The sequence below is a fragment of the Rhineura floridana genome, chromosome 2, assembly GCF_030035675.1.
Source record: "Rhineura floridana isolate rRhiFlo1 chromosome 2, rRhiFlo1.hap2, whole genome shotgun sequence".
Taxonomy (NCBI): domain Eukaryota; kingdom Metazoa; phylum Chordata; class Lepidosauria; order Squamata; family Rhineuridae; genus Rhineura; species Rhineura floridana.
The window spans coordinates 113790928-113806574 of record NC_084481.1 but is presented as its reverse complement, the minus strand read 5'-3'; the positions used below and the strand labels follow the sequence as shown (position 1 = coordinate 113806574).

The 15647-nt window shown below is 41.0% G+C and overlaps 1 protein-coding gene across 2 annotated transcripts in view; it reads left to right on the top strand.

Annotated features, from left to right (window-relative positions):
* The window catches only part of OSBPL5 (oxysterol binding protein like 5), a 249302-nt gene that overhangs the window by 160805 nt on the left and 72850 nt on the right, over positions 1–15647 (top strand). For both annotated transcript variants that reach the window (XM_061610182.1, XM_061610183.1), the window contains exons 6-7: positions 1311–1514; positions 8742–8826. In XM_061610182.1, the coding sequence (XP_061466166.1) occupies positions 1311–1514; positions 8742–8826 (289 nt within the window). The remainder of the gene's footprint in view (positions 1–1310; positions 1515–8741; positions 8827–15647) is intronic.

Genomic DNA, 15647 nt, shown 5'->3' with positions numbered 1-15647 from the left:
ATGGTTCATCCATCCCAACATTACAGCCTTGTGACCCTACTGTCCCTTTATTTGGAGATGCCAAAGGCTGAGTTGGTGGCCTTGTGTATTTATATAAAGCAGGAGTTGATAATGTGGCAGGCACACATATGCACACAGAGGTCTTTCCTGGTGCTCAAAGGGTTCTTCTCTCTCTGCTGAAATCAGGCTTCAAAGAAGCATTCCATTGCAGCCAGTAGGATAGGTTATGGGTATGGTTCCCATGATAGTTTCTCCTATTTGCAAATGTGCCCACCGGCTCCAAAATTATTAGTAACCGTTGATATAAAACATGTGCTTTTGTTGCTGAAACTTCTAAACTTTTCCTTTAAATTGTGGCTTCTCACTAACTACAACATCACTTAGCATTCTAACACAACCAAGCCCTTGTATAATAATACAGTCATAAAGTCGTGTTCTCATTATTAGATTTATTACCAGCAGCCGGTTTCTGAAGTTTTTATTGACACTGGCCTCATTCACCACAGTTAATGTATTATTATGAATGTGCTTTGTGATTTGCTTGCCTCCTCCCTCTTAGCATGTGGAAGAAATAAAGCATGATCCCTGGCTTAGTGTTGTGTCTGAACTAGGAATCGTGGTTTGTTTCACTCCCAACAAATCTCACTCTGGAGTCCAAGGAGAGAAACAGTCCAGACAAGCATGTTGTTGGTAAACAATTAACTGTGGTTTACTGTGACATTCAAACTGGGTCAGTATGGGGATTGAACCAATCAACATACCCATAAGACAAAAGGCACAGAAGACAAAAATGGGTTAAACTTCTTTAGTTATTTGAGGTCCTCTGCAACTTTTCTACGGAGGCACAAACATTACTATCTAGGCTGCAGTGAGGAAAAAGCAGGTGGAGCCGACATTTTTCTTGAAGCCCTGGATATGTACAAATTAAGGGACTTCAGCATGTATTACCGTTTTGGATGTGTAAAAGGCCATATGATCTCTAGGGGAGAGCTGCTTAAAAGTGACACTGACTCAGAGGCAAGGTGCAACCCTGGGGTCTTGGGGTGAAAGCAAAAGTGCCTCCTCTTTAATGAGCTGTTTAGCAAGAAGCAGTTCTTTTCTTTGCAGGCAGCTCCACTGGGAGTTTGGCTGCAGCCCCAAGTTACTTCATGCGGAATAGTACAGCACAACAAGACACAGGGGAAAATTAAGATCTCTTTCAGAATGGAGGCAAGAATGGTGGCTTAAAACTGTTTCACTGGATAGGGACTTGTCTTTAGTATAAGACAAGGGAAAATCCTCCTTGGTTTTTTGTTTTCTTTTATTCTCAGATTCGTGGGACTCTGAAAAGCTGGACCAAGTTGTGGTGTGTGCTGAAACCTGGAGTGCTGCTGATCTATAAAACACCAAAAGTTGGGCAGTGGGTAGGCACCATCTTGCTTCATTCCTGTGAGCTGATAGAGAGACCCTCCAAAAAAGATGGCTTCTGTTTCAAACTTTTTCATCCACTGGATCAATCAATTTGGGCTGTGAAGGTAAGTGCAACACTCGAACTTGAAAGGTTATATCAAGCTTTTTTGGAGGAGAAAATAACAGACTCCTAGCAGGTTTGGGAGCCGTTCTGATAGGTATCTGGGGTCTAAATCTGAAACAATTTTTACTGGAATTTATAGTGGAAGAAACAAAGATTCACCTTAAGGATGCAATTTCTATTATTTGGAGAAATATGGCTACAATCCATACTTTTCACACCCTGGATATGTCTTTTAGTTTCTCACTGATTCAGTGCTCCATATGTAAAATGACATTTCCTTCCATTCAGCATCTGCCCTGGTCTGATTAGGTTGGAAGGGGGGGGGCATTTGGCATTGTATTTATGTGCCTCTACTGCAATAGGACTTTGTACTTTTCTGGGGGCCTTTAGGCACAATAAAGATTTTACTGCCTGAAGATCCTGCAACTTCTGTTTATAAGTAATCCTGGTCAAGAAGTGATGCTCTGTCTTGGGGATGTAAATAAATAGCATTTGCCATCAGCTGTGATTAATGAAAAATGCAAGCCTGCAGACTGTCAGCAAAGATACTGTGAGGAGCATTCTCAGTTTAAATTAATGCAGTGCTGATTCCTCCATCACAAGAGACTTTGTATAAAGGGGAACATATTTGTGCTAGGAGAACTGATATCATTTTTCATACTGACATTAGAGAGGTAAGTAAAAAATGGAAGAGCAGACATCCAGGTAAATATCTCATAGCTAGCCACCCAGAACAGACACATTATTTCTGAAGCTCTCTGGAAATGAAACTTTTTGCTCTTAGTTTGTTTTAATCTGAAAACATTAAATTTTAAAATGTCAGATTGCTCTGAAATGAAAAGATTTTGTTTTGGAAGGCAAAGCCAAACTTCCATGCAAGGTTAATAAAGCAATACTTTTACTGAGGATCAACCAAAAATCATGAAGAGGTGTATTCAGTTTTCAAATTAGAAACATAAGAAACTGCCTTGGACTGGGCCAGACAAATTATACATCTAACTTAGTATAGTCTAGGCTGACTGGCAACAGCACTCTGAGATTTCAGATAGGGGTCTTTCCCATCCCTACCTCTAGATGCCAGAAATGGAATCTGGGTCTACTACCCTCTGTGTGTGTGTGTGTTTATTTTTAACATTGTTTTAGGCTACTTAGGTGTGCAGCAGCCAAGGCCAGCACCTTGTAGGCATTTTAGGTTTTTTTAAAAAAAGTAATTTAAGTGTAATCGTACTCATTACTTTTGAGTAACAGTAAAGTAATCAATTCCTTTCAGAACAATTATAATTGTAATGGTCATTTATTCCTTTTGGGGCCATGTAACAGTAATTGTAATTTATTCCTTTTTAAAAGTGATCTTCCAAGCTCTGGCTTCATTAGCATGTGGAAAGGCCCTAAATACTGCTGCAGGTTCTTCATTCATTTTTAATTGGTCTCAGCAACGTATAAAATAGATTATCGGCAAAACTCTTGCTACTTATTTCACTTCAGTGGTTATAAAAAGATTGGTGGAGTTTCCTGTTTCAAAACCACTTTGTTCTTTCTGGCTCGCATCTGACTGACTATTTGAAGTAGCAAGATTATTATTTTTTATTATTTTTGGCTGCTGGCAATCGTATATTCAGTTAAATACCACACTTCCAACCAAGTCATACTCCGAGAAGATTCGCTGAGATCGATGGACTTAAGTCATAACTTCCAATGGGTTTAGTCTGAGTATGACTTAGTTGACTAACACTGGATATCGCCATGCTCATGCATGAAGTCTGCAGACAACATAAACAAACATGGCTAGTCACATCAAGCCAGTCATTAGTATATGGCTATCTGTGAATGGATAATTCCATGCAGGTAATTATTATAGATATTTTTCCACACCAAATCTATCATTTTATATTTTTATTCTAACTTTCCTCCAAGGAACACGGGACAGGATATGTAAATGGATTCTCCCATTTTCAAAACAAACTTGTGAGAGAGATTAGGCTGAGAGATAGTGACTTTCTACACCTACATTTGCCTAATAAATGTCATGGGTGAGTGAGGATTTGAACTCCTCTCTGATCAGTTCAAATCCAAATGTGCATCTACTTTGTCACACTGGTATGATCACCGTGGCATAATGGAACTTAAATCTAGATTTTGCTGTTGAGGACCGGAAAAGTGTGGAGCAAAATCAGAGGATATCACAGATCGTGTTGATATGGAAACGATCTGACAATATGAACTGCTGAAGCAACACAGTTTCTGACCTAGTTCTTAATGGCTAAGAGTCTACAGCTGGGAATGAGTACATTATTTACTTGCCCTCCCTGGAAGAGGCCAGGCAAAGACATTTTTTTGTCTTTTGCAAGATGGGCTTGTGAAGGAAACTAAAGCTATCTCTATGGAAACATAATAGACAAAATGAGCAAAGCTGGGAATCTCATCACTCAGCTTAGCAGCTCATAATGGTACAGCTGACATTAATATGTTCTGGCAGCATTCCTTGTAGCTTTTTCCCTTTTGCCGGTTTTAATCTGAAAACTGAGTTTTGGGAAACACTTGATGTGTTCTTGATATGGATGTTGGTTTTTTAGGGATATGTGGGGGAGGAATGGTGCTAATGCATGGTGCTATTTTTTTTAAAAAAAGGTGAAGTAAGGGTTTGAATCACTTCTGTATGGGCGCAATTTTATCTATCTGTCAAATGCAAGACATTTGAGTAGTGTAAGCTAGTGTCTATAGGGTAGTGCCTAAAAAACTGAGGCTGCAATTGTAACCCAACTTACCTGGGAGTAACCCCCACTGGTTTCAACAGGACTTAGCAGACATGGTTAGGATTATGCTGTGAGCTGTGAACCAAGGTGGCCCTAGCTCAATTCTCATTTCTGCTATGAACTTGCTAGGTAAGCAAACCCTCCCCTGCCTTGCATGAGCACTCCAGTTGCAATATCAGAATAATAACTGCGTTGAAGGGTTGTTGTTCAGGATTGCTGAGGTCATGTATGAGAAGCAATTTGAACACTCTAAAGTGCAACAGGTATGTTAAGTGTCATTATATTATTATTATAAAGGGTTACAGTCACGAGCCAAGGAAGGATGTTTAAAATTCATTGAATAAAATCAGGTGTTGTTTCACAGTGGTCAAAACTGGTGATTTGCTATAAGATTTTCAAATTCTAGACATATTGTGATAGAGACACAACAGCATTCTCCTAATTGGCTGATGTTTAGTCAACATTGCTGTATTTGGAAGTGAACTGAGAGACTGCTGCATTTTTATACACGGTACAGAAAATGTGGGGAGAGGGTTTTTGTTTTGTTTTGTTTTTTGCATAGTTGAACTATTAAATGTGTTCCCACAAGATGTGGTGATGGTCACCAAATTAGATAGCTTTAAAATGGGATTAGATAATGGCCAATGATCAGGGGTGATGGGAGTTGTAGTCCAACAACACCTGGAAAGCACCATGTTGACAACTCCTGGATTAGATACATCTTTGGTCTGGTCCAGTAGGGGTCTTCTTATGTTCCAATGTTTCTTAAGCTGAGAAACACAAAGAAGGAGAAAGGTTTTAAGCTTGTATTGTGGGTAAGGTCCATTGGTGTCTATCACCACGATTTAAAAGAAATAGGACCCACTACTGAAAATTAATCTTAGGACTAAAGGATATATGTGTTGCAAGACAGTGTTCTTCCACCTTGAATCCCCAGATGTTGATGGGTCTACAACTCCCATCATCCCTGACTATTGACCATGCTGTCTGGGGATGATGGGAGTTGTAGTCCAACAACATCTGGGGACCTAAGGTTGAAGAACAGTGCTCTAAGGTGTCGTTTTAAGATGCAGACATTTAAAAGGATGTTGAAGTGAAGTCTGCAGAGAGAAAGAGATGCCTGTCCAGCTTTTCTTCCCAGACATCTGTGGGCAAAACTAGTCTTGGAGATACATATGTAAATGCAACCGGTGTGATAATGATTCTTTTTAGTCCAAGTGGAATGTGGAAAACTGTATGCAGTGCAAATTAGCAATGTCTCCTACCTTGGAGTGAATAATTAATACATCTTTCCTTCATACTATGACTCAACCTTCCTGTGCACTAATGAGAGGAAAAAGAAGGTACATAATGAAGATCTAGTAAAAGAGAAAAGAGCCCCATTCTCTCTGGTCCAAGTCTTAGACCTACAGGTGCATTCTTATTGGGTAGTCCTTTTTAAATACCTGTTAAATGGTCAGGCTGAACTATGTCACCTGGAATTCCTTTTTGCCTGAGATAACTTGGCTGTATACAGATTTATAAATCTGCTAAAACCTTAATGGAGGATTGCAGTGTACTTGGGACAACACGCAGTATAATATTTATAATCTACCTTCATGTAAAGGGCTTACCCTGAAACTACTCATAAACAAAAGCATGTAAAATCTACATTAGATGGGTGCATTGAAAATAGGACAAAGGAATATGGCATTCAAAACATATGTACATTATAATAATATGTAAATAATCTCTATCGTTATGTAACCTCTATCTTTAGAGAGTTTTCCCTGCACCAAAGCTGCATATGTTGCCACAACAAACTAAGTCCTGCCATAGAATCCCACTCCTTCCATCCAATTACTGTGGGTCTCTCTAAACATCCTTTTGCTCATGATTTGTGCTCATGATATTGCAGAATACCCCAGCCAAAAAAACCCCACAGTCTGTAGAGCCAACTGTTTTCCAATCCATCTGCTATTGAGATGGTAGAAGGATGAAAAGGTGCTGGATCCTAAAGGGGGACACCATAACAGCTGCTCAGCAGCTGATGCCCTTTCACACCATCTTTTGTCTAGAAACTGCCAGTGCAGTAGCTTTGATGGATCAAGGCTAAGTTTGAACAGAAGCTACTGGGACCCTTCTCAAATACTGGAAAGTTAATCGCTATATGATTGTTCCTTGTCTCCAGAATAACATCTTTGATGCTGAGTGCTGCTAAAGTATTTTGCAGAATTCCTCAAGTGAAGAAACCTTAGAGTTATAAGGAAAAGCTAGTACACTAATACCTCAGTTAACAAAGTAAATGTGTTCCTGGATATTACTTCTTTCACAGAAACAATGGTACCAGAGGAAGAAATAACATGGAAAGAATAGGGAAAGGTTCCTACATCCACTCATAGATGATGGGGGCAGCTTCAACAGGGGCTTTAAAAGGTGTCTACCTGACCCCCTCCCCCTCCTTCCCACTTCTTCCCCTTCCCCTTCTTTGAATCATATTGGATCCTTCACTCCCAGCCCTGGGAGAAACCAAGAGATCTCTTTAATGCAAAGCAAACACACAGGCTTGAAAGTTTATTCATAACAAAGCAAAGACACAGCATAGTCAGTTTCACCTTAAAGCAAAGGCACAGGTCTGTCAGTTTATCCATAGTAAAGCAAACCTGGTCAGTTTCACCTTCTAAAAAGCCTTCAAAAGGAGATTGGTTCCTGGAGGTTTCCTTAAATGAAGTATTACTGTGCAACAGCCATTGTATAGTCATGATTAGTCATTTATTGGTAACCATTCATTGTGCCACAGACTCTCCACCCACCTTTCAAAGTTTTTGGACAGAGCTATCATCATCCTCAGTTATTTGATTATGGTTCAAAACTGAGTGAATTGATACATAAAAGTTGGTGTTTAAATGTCTCTTGAGATTGCTGATCTCTGATGAGCCGGGAGTTTATGTGAGAGATGGTCCCAGTCATGTGAAAGCTATGAAATAGTCACCTTCACATAGGCAACTCTGTCTGCAAGCTGACCTGTATGATATGATCAGGATGCAAGATGGTGGTCCCCCATGACAGAAGGGCAATTCCCAAAGCTGCCGAAAGGCCTGGCTCCCCACCTCCTTCTCAGTCACACACTCATGTATACTTGCATTCTCTTCTTCTAACAAGCTCAGGGCAGTGTACGTTAGGTCATTCCCCCTTTGAAGATTTTTCAGGGGGAAATTGGCTGAAAAGTAACAAACAAACAAATATATAAAAATGGACAAGTAACCTGGTGAGATGAGTTCTCCTGAGTGACACCTAGGGCGGCCAGGTGTCCTGCTTTACAACGGATATTCCTCTGTTTGAAGGCATCCTCAGAAGAGGCTTTGGTCCAAAGATAAAGAACCCTAAGAAGGGAGAGCAGGGACCTTGAAATTGCTCCTCAGCAGTTACCACCTGAATAGCAGTTTGAGTAGGCACAGAGGTCACCTGGTCAGAATCTTCCCCACTATGCTGAGATGTATTGTATTTTTATTTAAATTAATAGTATTTGCTTCTAAATTTGCTTCTGTCCGTATAAGTGACCATATGCAAATTTTATGCAAACCTGTGTCCTGTTTTGTCCTCTTTTTAGGGCAGTATATAGGAGGCCACTCTGGTGACCCCCAAGTTCTCCCAGTCACTTTTTATTGACGGAGTGAAGATTGAAATCTAGGGCTAGTTTCAAAACACATGTGTGGGACTCTGTTCGTACAGTGGGTTTTCCCACCCTTGTCTCCCTATGGGAACCCTTACTGTTGAGTGTTGGCGGGTTGCAGTGGAAGGGGAATTGGTAGAAATCTGGGGAGGCAGTTTGTATGAGCAGAAGCACCTTCTTCTCACACAAGAGCTCTTTTGAATCCAAGCTTTTGTTTCTGTGTTCCAACTCTGGCTCTCTTAGTAGACCAGGCTTAAATGACATGAGAGTAATTTGTCATTGATGCCTTCTAAAACACCGATATTGACTTGTTTTTGATTGATTGATTGATTTCTCATAATAAATACAATAATAATATTGCGCACTTTATGTTATTTTCACTAATATATTCATTTTTATTCACACTTCCCCCAAATATATGCATTTTTGTAAACATTATTTGGTTGAAGAATTGCATCGCCAAATTTGAGTAAGTGAGAATTTTTGAAGTTCTTATATTGTTTTGGAAAGTATAAATTTAAACACAAACTGAATCAAATTTCTCCCCCATCTCTAGTTGAAGGGCATTTTTATGAAGCAGAGAGCTTTCTATACTCATGGAGGCTCACCCTGTGATTTAGAACCCTGTTTATGCTCTGTTTTAAGAGGCATTTCTATTTATATAAATACATTTTAGACTTTGCTCTATCCCAGGAATGAAGGGTGCTTGTATACTTCTCATTTGTTTCACTCTGGGGGTATGAAATAAAAGCAGAAAAGATAAATTGAAATACTATGGGAAAAGTATAAAGGATGTTTCTTTTTATTTCACAAATCATTCTAGGGTCCAAAGGGAGAAAATGTAGGTTCGATCACACAACCTCTTCCAAGCAGCTACTTGATCTTCAGGGCAGCTTCTGAATCGGATGGTGAGTTTGTTTACCTTTTCTCTGCCATCTTCCCATTAACCAACATAGAGCTTTCTGGGCAAGAGCTCGGTACTGGAATCCCCAAGGTTTTAGCTTCTGAAGGAAAATAACAGGTTACACTAGAATTTGAAGAACCTATGTTCATTTTTCAGCTCTGTAATCACTTGGGCCCAATTTACATGGTGCTGGGAGACACATGTGGGTGCCAAATTGCATTTTCCGTGAAGGACCACACCTTTGCCCCCGGGCTTCCCTCCTGCATGGCTGCAGGATCGTGTCCCAAATCAGCAGGGGTTGCTGGTAAAGAAGGGCTGGGAGTAAGCCAGATAAAGAACAGCTGGGGAGAGAGCCAACTGTTGACAGTGAGGTCTCAGAGTTCCATATAACTGAGGAGGAAGGGAAGGGGTGGGGCAGAGAGGCTCTGACTGGAGTTCAGTGGAGCCAAAGACCAATAGAGAGGGGAGAGGTGCAGGGGCTTGCAGGCTACAGGACAAGGTATGAGGCCTCAGTCCAGGCCCAACAAAGAGCTGCTGGAAGGTATTCACTGGGGAGAGTGTTGTGATGGGACACCATGTCCTTAATAAACAAGGATAAATGGAACAGTCCTGTGGCCATGGCTATTTGTATGTGCAGAAAGAGAGGGGCCAGGGACATGGATAACATGCTTCATGATGTTGCCCTGATCTTGGAAGTCCAACAGTGTTTTTCTCCAGTGTTTTTCTGATCCTCCAGATGTGGCTGGTCTAGAACTCCCATTCTCTATTCTGGCTGGGGCTGATGCGAGTTGGAGTTGGTGTTATTGGTGCTGGGGGGTGGGGCAGGGAGACACAAGGCAACATTGTGTTTGCACCCTCACTCTGCTTCACTGGCTGCCACTTCCGTGGAGCAGGGAAATGCTGTTGCAATCATGTCACACAGCCCGCCCAACCTACACATTTCTAGGGAAGATGCCCACCCTCCCTGTAACATGCACTTTGAGTCTCGCTTTGTAGATCTCAAGTTAGTAAACTCTCATTGTTTACCCTTGTGGAGTTATTGTTCCTTCCCTTTTCTATTTCAGTTGTTTCATGGGGCTGCTACTTATTGACAGCTAGCCTACAAATTCTAGTTTTGGGGGGGGATTAAAACTGGTTTATTGCACAGAAATCTATTTTACAAATGCTGATTCATTTTGCCTGAGTCATTGGAGCAACAGCTAAAAAGGAAGCAAATCTGTGTGTGCTCGTGTTAAAAACATATGCGAAACTTCCACTCATGCAGTGGAACTTCCCCTTCCTCTCCTCCCCCCTGCAGTTCCCTTCGTGCCCCCCTCTCTTTATTTAATTTGTTTAAAATAGCATTTCTAAGCTGCTCAATATTTAAAAATACCTAAGCAGCATACAAAAAAATACAACATAAAAACCAGTAAAACAGTATTATAAGAACAGGAATTCAATGATCAGAGTCCAGTCACATGGGTCTGAAAAAACCCGGGAAAAATGTATGTCTTAAGACATCTGAAGCAACTGATGGAGGATGCTTCACATATGGCAAAGAGACAGACATTCCACAGAGCAAGGACAATGGCAGAAAATGCCCATTTTGGGGTCAAGACCTTATTATACAGCCACGAGTGTGGCTGTATACTATAGTCAGCATGGATTTTTTCACATTCCTCAATGTTAAATTGAAAATACCCCCCATGCCATTCTGAAGCTTCCCATAAGCGCATTTCAAAACAAAACCTTACAAAACTTACAGCCCTGAATTCAGAAACGCTTGCTTAACAACCCTGTACATTTTCATGGTGATACACAAAACAGTCAGAGAGAATCTAGAGTTCAAAGTCTAAAAAGAGAGGGAAAAAACCCAGAGCCCTTTTGGACTTTTTTCTCTCGGAGTTCTCATAATCTGTTGAAATTCATTAAAAATCAACCATGTTCACAGAGTACCTATACTCCTATTACTGACCTTGCCCCATACTCTGACCTTAATCTTCTGCAGTTTAGAAGTCAATTGGCAAGCGCTTCTGGCTTCCAGTTGTTTAACAATAGCAACAAAAGGACACACATCCATTTGGAAGTTTGACAACTGAAATTAAGAATACTTGTGAAAAGAAGGAATAGATCTATGTGTGAAAAGACTGTGAGCTCATCTCAGTTCTGATAACCCTGTGCTCAGCAACTTCTCAGTTCTTTCATACTAGACGTATGTCTTTTGCAGCTGGCTGTAGTTGGTGGCTCTTGGGGTTCTAGTAAAACACAGGGTAGATCCCAGATTCTGCAACAGCAGTGCTCTCTCAGTAATGGCAGCATTGCCACTCACTGAATGGGAATGGGGCAAGGTGCCTGCAGGTTCAGGGCTGGTGGTACCACCATCCTGCAGCAAGTGGGCACACACCTGCAGACTTGTGCTGCATTCCACCAAAGTACCCCCAACCTTGCCATCTCTGTGCCACTGCCATTCTGCCCCCCCCATGTATCACTGCTGACCTATGCCATCAAATTATTGGTAGAGTCTTGGCTATATTTCTGTGTCTTGACCTTTAGGGGGAAATCCAAAGCACACAACAGAATTTACATTACAATTGATTTCAATAGGTTTTAACAGACCAAGGAAGAAAAGTATAGTGGGTAATTTGTATTGGATTTATAGAGGTACTGTAGTGTACAGGTTCTGCAAAAGCCAGTGTGGTGTAGTGATAAGAGTACTGGGCTAGGGCCTGGGAAACCTGGCTTCAAACCCTCATTCAGCCATGAAACTCATTGGGTGACTTTTGGGCTAGTCACCTTCTCAGCCTAAACTACCTCATAGGACTATTCTGAGGATATATTGGGGAGGTGCAGGACTACGTATGCCACACTGAGCTCTTTGCAGGAAAGTTGAGACGTAAAGGAAATAAGGCATTAAATAAGATTAAGGCTACAATCCTATGCACAATTACTTGAGAGTAAGCTTCATTGAACTGTGAAAGTTACTTTTGATAAACATGCTTGGGATTATATTGTTAAGATACAAGGGATAAAAAGGTAAAGGTAAAGGTGTCCCTGCACTTGTAGTGCGAGTCGTTTCTGACTCGTAGGGTGACGTCTTGCGATGTTTACTAGGCAGACCGTATATATGGGGTGGGATTGCCAGTTCCTTCCCCGGCCTTTCTTTACCCCCCAGCATATGCCGGGTACTCATTTTACCGACCACGGATGGATGGAAGGCTGAGTGGACCTCGACCCCTTTTACTGGAGATTCGACTTCCTCCTTCCGTTGGAATCGAACTCCGGCCATGAGCAGAGCTTTGGCTGCGTTACCGCCGCTTACCACTCTGCGCCAAAGTTTCTATTATTTATTGATAACTATCATTTCTGAGCAATGCATTACCTAGCCATTAAGTTATTTTATTACTGCAGTTGTGACTGCAGCTATTGTTCATTACATTCCACAAGGGGTTTGGAGCAAGTTTAAAGCAGACTTTTTGGAATCTATTTGTGGCACTGTCCTGAAGAGTAGGTGTACTGCTTGTAACAAGAAACAATAAGAGTCACATGATGACACATTGAACATTTAAAATTTGTAGGGCAGTCTAATATCTCAGAGAGGAGGTCAGGTCTCCTGCTTCCCTGGTGCATTCACTATAGCTGCCCAATTTCCCTGCTTTTTAAAGTTTGATAGAAATATCTGTGGGCTATAGGTACATTCTTAAACCGCAAGGTTTTTTGCCTATTAGTGAATGATATTCTTTAGGGTGTCATGCCACAAGTAAATTTTCCTGAGTGATCTAAGCGTTCTTACAGATCTATACTGGGGCAGGTGGCCTTTCAGGTAACTTGGTCACATGTTGTTTCGAGCTTAATGTTACTAAAAAGACCATGGCAGTTCCCTCAGCAAAGGTGGAATATGTGCACATCCGGGTGCTCTGCTCAACAATCTGACCACCCCACAGCATTCTGTATCAGCTGCAGCTTCCAGATCAGTCTCAAGGAGAGCACCCACATAGAATGCATGAATCATGATGGCCAACCAGATCTACTCTGAAGGGTGCCCCAACTCTCTGAAGCAGGTTTTGAGGATGGGGAGGGGGGGGCTGGAGAGAAAAAGAAAGGCTTGTTACACAAGCGGAAGTGTGTGTATTTACTTACTCACTTATACACACACTCTAATACTAATATAAAATTATGGCTATGTTAAGTTTAAGCTGGCAAAAGTATTCTTGTACAAACTGAAAACAACTTTAAAACTGAGAACAACTTTAGAACTGAAAGAAATTTACCCCAAATCATCCATAGTAACCAGATTCTTGAGCCATAGGTGTTTTCAGTAGTATTATTTAAAAAGAATTTTTTTATACAAAACACAACATAACAATAACAAGCATTTCATAAATGATACATAAACATGAGATCACCACTATGCTTGTTGCTATTTGCCATCTTGGTGGAACTTCTGGCAAAGGCAATCAGAAAGAATGGTAAAATCAAAATAAATAAGCCATTTTAGCATATAAGGGGTATATAAATCAATTAACCCCTTGTTGGATCATCACCTTGTAGTGGTGAGTGGGCTTGTGTGTTCCAATGAACCCTGTGAGCGATGCCGTTGGGAGTCATGTATTCCCAGGAGGGTCACCCATGGTGGTAAGGTCAAGGGAGAGGAACCAGACAGAGAACGATCCAAGAAAGTCCTCAACAGCAGAACAGGTGGAGAATAACAATGTGTACGTTACAACGGCTGTGAAGGTGGATGAAGGCTGCAGCAGATAAAAGACTTCCAATCATTGTGGTATCCATGCCATTGGATCAAAGCCTTTTTCTGTCAAGATTGTGTGTTGATTGTCTTGTGCCGATATCCCCACATAAAACAAATTCATGCAGAGGTGTCTTCCAACCAAACCAAACCAGTTGAGTAGTCCGGCAGCTATATCCACGACTGAGCAGTCCTATTCAGGATCCACTCTGCTTATCCCGTATGGGGAGGGGGCTAGAAAAGGTGCCCTAAACATAGTCTGCCTCATCTCTCCCCCTGACTGGATTACCGCATCCAGTGGGGTCACCACTTAGTGGTCGCAAAAGGCAATTGAACTTTGGAACATGGAATATACAGATATTGCTGGACAATACAGATAGTGAACGTCCTGAACGCAGGACTGCCATCATCGCGAAGGAGTTGAGACGTTTTAATATTGACATAGCAGTACTCCAATAAACTCGAAAAGCAGGAGAAGGACAACTGAAGGAAGAAAAAGGAGGTTATACCTTATTCTGGAAAGGACTGCCAGAACAAGAACAACAAATACATGGAGAAGGCTTTGCTATTAAAAATAACCTTGTGAAGCTCTTGTCAGAAGTTCCTATTGGTATTAATGAACGACTCTCAACTCTCCAGTTAAAACTTGCCAGAAACCAGCAGGCAACTATTGTAACTATTGCTTGCTGGCCTCTTTCCACCTGGCCTGGAAGGGTGGGGCCTTGACTGACTGCAGCTGTAAAAGGTATCATTACCTGAAGATGCCAGAGACCACCTTGACTGTGGGGTGTTGTTGAGGGGCTTCTGTTTGGGAAAAGTTTAATTTCTGACGGTTGGTTTTTTGTTTTGTTGTTACTGGGATTATGCTTTTGGATTTTATCAGGAATTGTAAGGATGTATCATTTTATTGTATGTTTTTATGATGTTTTTGTTAATTTATTGACCATTTGAATTTATTTCTTACAGTGAGTTGTGTAATTTTTTTTCCTCTTCATGTTGTGAGCCGCCTTGTGCATAAATTTTTATCGAAAGGTGGCATACAAATAAACTATTATTATTATTGTTGTTGTTATTATTATTAAAGTGCTTATGCACCATTAGATGCTGATGAAGACATCAAGGAAAATTTTTATAACCAGCTGGACATCATCTTATCAGAGATACCTAAGGAGGATAAAATTATCCTCTTGGGCGATTTCAATGCAAGAGTTGGGCGTGATTTCGATTTATGACCAGAAACCATTGGGAAAGAAGGAGTTGACAATAGCAACCTAAATGGCATTCTACTTCTGACTAAATGTGCAGAGCGCAATCTTGTTATTACAAACACAATCTTTCGCCAGAAGAATAAATTTAAAATATCATGGAAGCACCTTTGGTCAAAACACTGACATCTCCTGGATTACGTAATTGTCCATGCCAGAGATCGTCATGATGTACTCCTCACTAGAGCCATGATGAGTGCTGATAACTGCTGGACAGATCACCGATTAATTCGATCCACTATGGCCATTAATATTGTTCCTCAACGTAGGCTCCAAGAAAGAAAACCAAGGTGTAAAATGAACATCCATGCCTTTCAAGATCCTATTAAGCGAGCCTGCTTTCAAACAACTCTCAAGAAACATCTACTGATGGAACGCCCTAAAAATGTTGAGGAACACTGGATTAAACTGAAGACATCCATTATTACAGCATGTGAACAAACTATTGGATACCAAACTAAGAAACATCAGGATTGGTTTGATGAGAATAATAGTGAGATTAAACATATCATCGACAAGAAAAGGAAAGCCTTCCAGATATGGCAGAAAGACATTAACTGTGCTGCTAAGAAAAAATCTATGCCAGTGCAAAGGCTGAGGTCCAAAGAAGAACTAGAGAACTTAAGAACGCCTGGTGGATAAAGAAAGCTCAAGAAATCCAGCACTTTGCAGATGCTCACAATGCACGGGGCTTTTTTAATGCCACAAAGGCCATCTATGGACTAACAAACCACGGTACAAATCCCTTCGTTCAATGGATGGTACGAAACTTCTTAAGGATAAAGAGTCTATTGCACTGCATTGGAAAGAGCATTACTATGACCTCCTTAATCGTAACTC